At 39.7% G+C, this 8,864-nt stretch overlaps 1 protein-coding gene across 2 annotated transcripts in view; it reads left to right on the forward strand.

The window, feature by feature from the left end:
- The first annotated feature begins 3,418 nt into the window (after window positions 1–3,418).
- Window positions 3,419–8,864, forward strand: part of LOC311042465 (properdin-like) — a 72,226-nt gene continuing 66,780 nt past the window's right edge. Inside the window, exons 1-2 of one of the 2 annotated variants that reach the window (XM_084053212.1) lie at window positions 3,419–3,495; window positions 7,380–7,455. In XM_084053212.1, the coding sequence (XP_083909338.1) occupies window positions 7,404–7,455 (52 nt within the window). In that variant the 5' untranslated portion in view covers window positions 3,419–3,495; window positions 7,380–7,403. Of the gene's footprint in view, window positions 3,496–5,360; window positions 5,406–7,351; window positions 7,456–8,864 lie in introns of those variants that run through there. The other variant, XM_084053211.1, reaches the window with a different exon arrangement.

Genomic DNA, 8,864 nt, shown 5'->3' on the forward strand with positions numbered 1-8,864 from the left:
GTCCTTACAGTATCATTCTCTCATCCTCAATAGTCAGCAACGAAGTCCCTCCTCTTTGGCCATTTTCTCTGTGGTCCAGCAGCTCTGATGGCGTTGTTGAAGTCATAGTGTTTATATATAATATTTTTAAATTTCATTTTACCTTTTGTGTCAATACAAGAGACAGCACAGTGTATAATATCAAAAAACATACAGTAACACCACCAAAACAAACAACGCATTACAACAACAACAAGAATAATAATAATAATAGTAATAATAAAAATGACATTTTTGAATTAAAAAAATAATTAGGGTCTTGTCCTCACATCATTCCATCTGAGAATTTGTAAGGAGTCCATATTTTATCATAAATGTACAACTTTCCCTTAATTTTGTATTTTTCCCCCAATTTACATCAATACATTAGAGTCAGTGTTCAGTAGTTTGTGTGTGAGGTTTTACTATGGTGTTTGAGAGTCTTTACTAGTGTGTCTGTGAGGCGTTCAGTAGTGTGTGTGTGTGTGTGTGTGTGTGTGTGTGTGTGTGTGTGTGTGTGTGTGTGTGTGTGTGTGTGTGTGTGTGTGTGTGTGAGGTTTTACTATGGTGTGTGAGAGTCTTTACTAGTATGTGTGTGAGGCGTTCAGTGGTGTGTATGTGAGGTTTCACTATAGTGTGTGAGAGGTTCTTACTAGTGTGTGCGTGAGGTGTTCAGTAGTGTGTGTGTGAGGTTTTACTATAATTTGTGAGAGTCTTTACTAGTATGTGTGTGAGGTGTTCAGTAGTGTGTATGTGAGGTTTTACTATGGTGTGTGAGAGTCTTTACTAGTATGTGTGTGAGGTGTTCAGTAGTGTGTATGTGAGGTTTTACTATGGTGTGTGAGAGTCTTTACTAGTATGTGTTGAGGTGTTCAGTAGCGTGTATGTGAGGTTTTACTATGGTGTGTGAGAGGCTTTACTAGTGTGTGTGTGAGGCGTTCAGTGGTGTGTATGTGAGGTTTCACTATAGTGTGTGAGAGGTTCTTACTAGTGTGTGTGTGAGGTGTTCAGTAGTGTGTGTGTGTGTGTGTGTGTGTGTGTGTGTGTGTGTGTGTGTGTGTGTGTGTGTGTGTGTGTGTGTGTGTGTGTGTGTGTGTGTGTGTGTGTGTGTATTTGAGATTTCACTAATGTTTATAAGAGGTTTTCAGTTGTGTGTGTGTGAGGCAACGTTTTCAGTAGAGCGTGTGTGAGGTTTCACTATGGTGTGTGAAAGGCTTTACTAGTGTGTGCGTGATGTGTTCAGTAGTGTGTATGTGAGGTTTCACTATGGTGACTGAGAGGTTTTACTAGTGTGTGTGTGATAGGGCTTTCACCAACAAGTCGACTAGTCGACTAGTCGACTAGTATAACCACTAGTCGACCTTGTTGGTACTAGTCGAATAGTTGAAAGAAAAACATTTTTTTTGTTTTAATTTAATTTTTAATGCTATAGCAATGGACCATCTTACTATTATTATTATCCTCCTGACTTTATTTTTTTATCAAAAGGGGGTCAAAAGCATGCCCAATAAAAGCCTATTATTGGGCAATGGGGATCCTTGAGACGCTGCTGTGGTGCTGTGCTGCTGTGCCAGAAGCGCTTCCCTTAAAACGCCATAAAAATAAGGGCAGGAGGATAATAATAACAGTAATATAGTAGTAGGATGGTATTAAAACAGTGGCACGCAAAAAAAATTTATTATTATTTTTTTTTTTTAATTTCGACTAGTCGACTACCACTGTGTCAAATTAGTCGACCTGTAAAAATCTCTAGTCGTGAAAGCCCTAGTGTGTGAGGTGTTCAGTAGTGTGTGTGGGTGAGGTTTTACTATAGTGTGTGAGAGGTTCTTACTAGTGTGTGCGTGAGGTGTTCAGTAGTGTGTGTGTGAGGTTTTACTATGGTGTGTGAGAGGCTTTACTAGTGTGTGTGTGAGGTGTTCAGTTGTGTGTGTGTGAGGCAGTAGAGAGTGTGAGAGTTGAGAGTGAATTTTGGCCCAGACGGCACCCCATAGTTAGGAGTCGCAGCCTGATAGATACAGCGCGATACAGAGAGAGACTTCTTCTCCATACTCGGTGTTTTACCGAGGGAGAATACGTCCATATGACGGTGTTAATCTACATATGTTTCGGTGTCTTTCGGCCGATATGTTTCGGTGTCTTTCGGTGATATTTTTTCGCCGTTAAAACCCTTTCGGCCGAAAGCCGAAAATGCATTTTTTAACCATTTTCGGCCGATATGTTTCGGTGGCCGAATATTCGGTGCATCCCTAATCTAAACTTAACCTCTCCATCTGGTTTCCAGGCAACCATGCTCCTCACTGTATACATCATGGTCATGAATAATAGCTGAAACCATGTCCCACATTTTAAATGGGTGCCATGTATACAGGGGACTCTACATAAGTAGGCATGACAGAATAGTGGAGTTGATATCAAAATATATCACTTCTATTTTCAGGTCCTCCATCATGCTGTATAAGCATTCTACTGTGAAGCCAAGCATGTTTAACCTGTGTAACGATGATTCTGTGTTCTCTAACATTTCAGCTGACACCCCTGATGTCATTGTTGTTAATGAAAACCATAGGGAGGTGTTCATTCTCGAGGTCGGCTGTACTTTTGATTACAGCTTAGAGGAAGCCTTCCTAACCAAAGTGCTAAAATACCATCAGCTAGAGCAGACCATCTCTCAGCTAGGCTACAGATGTAAACTTCTGTTTTTTATCTTTGGTAGTCTAGGACACGTGCTCAAGTTGGTTGTGAGGGGCCTGCAAATGGCTCCAAAAGGAGGGCTAAACAATTAGCAAGGTACTGCTCAATATCAGCTATTATAGGAAGCCGCTCAATTTGGAGGAGGCGTTGTTTCCTTTACCCATGATTGTTGTCCGCTGTGTTCGACAAATATGCCATCTTTTGTTTTGTATGTAACAATACTCTGCTTTACATGCACTTTGTAACTGGCTGTTTTCCCTTTATCTGACTGCACTGGCAGTTTATGTCCTTTGTACATCTTGTACTTCTGTTTATGTGGACATAAATAAATATTTCAATTGTTGTGTGTTTATTGTGTGTGTGTGTGTGTGTGTGTGTGTGTGTGTGTGTGTGTGTGTGTGTGTGTGTGTGTGTGTGTGTGTGTGTGTGTGTGTGTGTGTGTGTGTGTGTGTTGACCGTTGCCATGTCAATAAGGAATGAACGGAGCCTTGCTGGGCTCTCTACAGAAGGTTTGATCATACACGCATGGAAACAGATTGAATAGTGTTTGTGCCCCTGGTCACACATTGCACTGTAACATGAGACTACATGTCTCGCACCCTGTCTTTTCAGTTTGAGCGGGGAAGTCCTCAGATGAACTCAGACCTCTTTGTCATCATGTTAGTACATACCCATGAGGAGAGAGAAACCACTTTTCTTTCAGCTTCTGCTCCAAGAAGGTGAAACGTCTCCATTTAATCTGGAGGTGAATTCACCGGGAATAGCAGGACATAGTACTAATGCGTGGTGAGTAGTTTATGTGCTATTACATTGTATATGACTATGTATAGACTATACATTTTAAACTTCTTCCTATGCCCTTTTCGAGCACTCTAGCGTTATTTTTCTTTTTTACTCATTCATATTACTATTTAATTAAAAATTGTATTATGTTTATTTTAAGTATTATTTGTCTTTTAAATGCGTCCGAAATAAACAATCCAATCCAAATGGCAAAAGGCTACTGAACTAGTAAGATAACAGACATATTATTTTAAAATCCACAGTTCATACTTTCAAACCAGATGAAAAGATGTAATAATACTGCATTGAAATATCACTTTATGAAAGTAAAGAGTTTGATAAAGTTAGTGACAACTCCTTCAGATCTGAGGGCACAAGCATACTCTTTCAGTTTCTGCTCTTAATCTGGATGTCATTCCACTAGTTTCGTAGCAGGAATTATTACAAATGTTTGTTGAATAACAAGTTTATGTTGTTGTAAAATGACTGCAGTTATTTGTAAGAACCCTGATATTTAGAAGTTGTGTGTTATATTGTACAGTAGCTTCTCACTACAGTATTATTTTTAATTCATATTTCATAGACCAGATGAAGTTCATCTGCTCTGTAAATAGAAACAGAAACTGTGATTTACTGTAAAATGCTTTGGTGCTATTATTTGTGGAGATCCGACATCTTGTCTGAAACAGAAACTGTTGTGCATCTCAGCAGATACAGTAGATCTGGACATTTTATGAGGTGGGCCCTGGAGACACTTTCACGAAGATCTTTGTCTTAGCATAACGTTTAATTAAGTGGCCAAAAACCCAGAACCAATTCTTTCAAGGGCCCAGTTCTCCAGTTACAGTCAGCAGTGCTAACTGTGGATGTGTTAAGTATAGTGTTTCCACTAAGATTTGATGTTTTAAGAGCTGGATTTTGCGTTTCAAAAAGTAGGCTACTTTTGATAGATGTACTTGCAGATGTGTACATTCATTAAATTAATTGTGAGGTCATGTCTAACATGTGTCTTTACAATCAAATCTGTATAAAACACATATATCTTTGTTTTCCAGATAAAAACACCAGATAACAACACATTGTTACGAAACCTTCCATTGGTGAGTCATGCATGAAGTGTCACATCTGTCGGACATCTTGGATGAGTTTAACATATACACATTTCCTTCATTAAGTGAACAAAACATCTACATTATTTATTACAAAAACTATTTGTAGCTTTCTTACTCATTTAATGTGGTTAATGTGCACCATCTGGTGTATTCATTGTAGAACTACACCACCAGAACTCTGATTTGTGACAAACGCCATCCCATCCCAGATGACCAGCAGTTATATGAGCCCTGCTGTGTCTCTGTCTCTGTCCCTGTGTGTCCCTGTGTCTCTGTGTCCCCGTCTCCCCGTGTCTCTGTGTCCCTGTGTCTCTGTCCCTGGCTGGTGTTAAAATGCTCAAATTCTCCCCCTGTTTGTATTTACAGTATGGGAGCAAACGATAGCTACGAACCACACACACACACACACACACACACACACACACACACACACACACACACACACACACACACACACACACACACACACACACAGAATAGATATGTTTTAAACGTCTTCCTATGCCCTTTTTGAGCACTCTGGTGTCATTTATATGTATGTTTTTCCCTCATTTTTATTGCTTTTTAATTTTAGGTTTTCTTTGTCTTTTAACTGTGTCCAAAATAAACAATCCAAATCCAAATGTATGGAATAGGCTACTGAACTACTACGATACCAGACATATTCTTTAAAAATCCACAGTTCATGGTTCAGGTCATGTCTAACATGTGTCTTTACAATCAAATGTATAAAACACATATGTATTTGTTTTCCAGATAGATACACCAGATAACCACACATTGTTACAAAACCTTCCATTGGTGAGTCTTGCATGAAGTGTCACATCTGTCTGACATCTTGGATGAGATTAACATAAACATTTCCTTCATTAAGTGAACAAAACACCTACATTATTTATATCAAAAACTATTTGTAGTTTTCTTACTCATTTAATGTGGTTAATGTGCACCATCTAGTGGATTCATTGTAGAGGTACTGTCGTTGTACTGGTGTCATTATGTATGTTTTCCCCTCATTTTTATTGCTTTTTAATTTTAGGTTTCCTTTGACTTTTAACTGTGTCCAACATAAACAATCCAAATCCAAATGTATGGAATAGGCTACTGAACTACTACGATACCAGATATATTCTTTTAAAATCCACAGTTCAAACTTACAAACCAGATTTAATAATACTAGGGATGCACCGAATGGAAAATTCCATATTGAGATCAGTTATTCAAAACATAATTTATTACTTGTGTAGAATTATTTATTTACTATTGTGTAGTAATAAAATAAAATATGTCTCAAAATATTGGCGTGCCATACAGTTGAATTATTGCAAATTCAAGAAATATTAATTCAATAAATTAAAACAAATATTGAATAGCCTAACAAAAGGCACACACACACAATCAAAGAGAGAAGCGTTTACAGCTAGTGTTAATTATTTTGCGCTGTGCATACAGGCTCTAGCACTGATCAACCTACTAACGTTACACGGTAACCGCCTTCCATTCCGACATCTCACTACTCCGACTAATGGCTTCCGCGTGCGGTTAGGGTTAGGGTTAGGTATAGGGTTCGTTAATGTCGGAAAGGCGACATGTCGGAAAGGAGACATGTAACCACGTTACATCCTCTGACATGTGTGGATTCTAGTTTGGTTAACAGCAGCAAAGCTTGGTTACAAAGTCAGTATTATTCCTTCCTTCCTACTTGAGTCTTGAGTGGGCTCAGAGAGAAGTAGCAGCAGCAGCTGTATACTCCTCCATACGACAGTGTGTTATTGAAAGAGACACAACTGATTGACCTCTAAACATTCAGTGATATTTTTTCGGCATTAAAACCCTTTCGGCCAAAAGCCGAAAATGCTTTTTTTTAACCATTATCGGACGATATTTTTCTGTGGCCGAATATTCGGTGCATCCCTAAATAATACTGCATTGACACCCTCAGAACGAAATATGAGGGTGTTGTCACTATACTTTCTATATTTCCTTTCATTTTCTGCTTTTAATCTGGATGTGAATTCAACAGGAATTAATGTGTGTTGAATAGCTAGTTATGTTGTTGTAAAATTACTGCAGTTATTTGTAACAACCCTGATATTTAAAAGTTGTAGTGTGTCGTATTGTAGCTTCTCGCTACAATACATATTTCATAGACCAGATGAAGTTCATCTGCTCAGTAAATAGAAACAGAAACTGGAATTTACTGTAAAATGCTTTGGTGCTATTTTTTGTGGAGATCCGACATCTTGTTTGAAACAGTTCTGTTGTGCATCTCAGCAGATACAGTAGAACTGGACATTTTATGACATAGACACTTTCACGAAGATCTTTGCCTTAGTATTAAGTTTAATTATTTGCCCAAAAAAAGCCAGGACCAACTCTCTCAAGTTTCCAGTTACCATCAGCAGTGCAAAAACAATTAGCCAGCGTGTGGCCAATTGCATTTTAGAAAAAAGAAAAGAGAAAAAAAGTACTTCACAGCCTGCCTAGACATGTGTGGCAGAGTAAAAAGTAAACGATTTGTCTTTGAAATGTTGTGGAGTGAAAGTAATAAGTCCAATTTAGTTTTTGTTTTTTTGAGTAGAGGTAGCCTACTCCAAAAATGTACTTTACTACTGTACAGTACTCAAGTAAATGTTACTGTACCAAAAAAAATGCACCATTTACTGTGAGAGCAGACGATAGCGATAGCACGCACATACATTCAAATGTGTGTTTACTATGCTAAAATAAAGTATTTTTTTTTCTAGAGAAACAGAAGAGAAGAGAAGAGAAGAGAAGAGAAGAGAAGGGAAGGGAAGGATGACAACTATTCTTCTGTTTCTTGTCCTGTCTGTCTGTTTGCAGGAGACAGGTTGGTAACTATCTGTCTGTCTGTCTGTCTGTCTGTCTGTCTGTCTGTCTGTCTGCCCCTGGGTGCCACAGGCGCACCCCTGCCCCGCCCCCATGTGTTCCTGTTGGCTGGGGTTTAAACAGCCATAACTCCAGCATGCTAAACGCCCCAAACCAGACCCATAGAGAGATAGAGAGTTATGACACGCTTTTATCTCGCTGCAAAGCGGGCAGCTATGGGCTATAGTTACAAACATCGGAACTTCCTCATTGAGATGAGCATTTCCACATTCCATTCTTACAATGGGAGTCAACGCTAGTGTTGTCACTCTCATATTAAATCACGCTGCCCCAAACTTGGTAGGTGCTCTTATACGGCCAATAGACCAATTATTTGTTAACAAACATTGAGACTGGACGCACAGGTGACTGCTTCATGTAATCAATTCCCAACAGATCCCCAAACCTGCTGTTTTGGGGTGAGCTTGTTTCAGTTCATTCAACCTCCTCGGTGTGTAGGCTAGTGGGGTGCGCCCTGGCGACACATATATACTTCATCGCGCAACGGTATAGCGCACCGAGAACAGCTGACATACAAGCTCACAACCGCGTTACGGATGCGACCGATGTGAGCTTGGAGATCTGCTATTCTCGGCCGTTCTCTGCGCGCGACACCTTCGCGGGACGGAGCATAAATTAGTCTTGACGGGCTGCAGCTGCGCGAGCCAAGCAGGTTCTGATGCCATGATCATAGAGCGCTCCCTCCGTTCCTATGACAGCCACTGGAGGTGGAGTTTTGAGGACAACTGCTTTGAATTGTTATTATTGTTTACACACAACAGAAACCAAGGATTATATATTTCAAGAGCGAGAGATCACAGTAAAAATCCTAAGCATTCTTCCTCCACACTGGGAGAAAAACAGCATCTGAAAGTGTGATGGGATGCATTTTTACACGTGAGACTGTGACCACTTTTACATTGCATCTTATATATGAGCGGTGGGGTTCTTTTGCTGCCGACCTGCGTGCGCATACTGTTTCGTATCAGTGTGACGTCGTCTGTTAAGGCGTCTATAGGGACAGGCTGTAATCAGTGGTGGAAATGGCCTGGATTCGCTTTGGGAACCCTACATTCTGACTAATGCACGCGCGCGCAGCACGCGTGCATGAGTCCCGTGCGTCGCGCGCTCTCGCAGCGTGCGCGCAAAATATTTTGCGGTTTTGGGCGGGTTTTGGGCTTAAATTTCGCGGTTTTGGGTGGATTTTGATTTCTGTTTTTGGCAACTTTATTTCGGTTTGAGGGTTAGGGTTTGGGTTAGGTTAGGGTTATGTTATTTCATTCTTATTTTTGCCTGATTTTACCGATTTATTATCAAACATTTAAAATGAATTAAAATATATATATTATTATTTTGCTAAATCGATTGGGT

Source organism: Gymnoscopelus microlampas (assembly GCF_963454915.1).
Source record: "Gymnoscopelus microlampas genome assembly, chromosome: 3".
In the NCBI taxonomy this organism is placed as follows: Eukaryota; Metazoa; Chordata; class Actinopteri; order Myctophiformes; family Myctophidae; genus Gymnoscopelus; species Gymnoscopelus microlampas.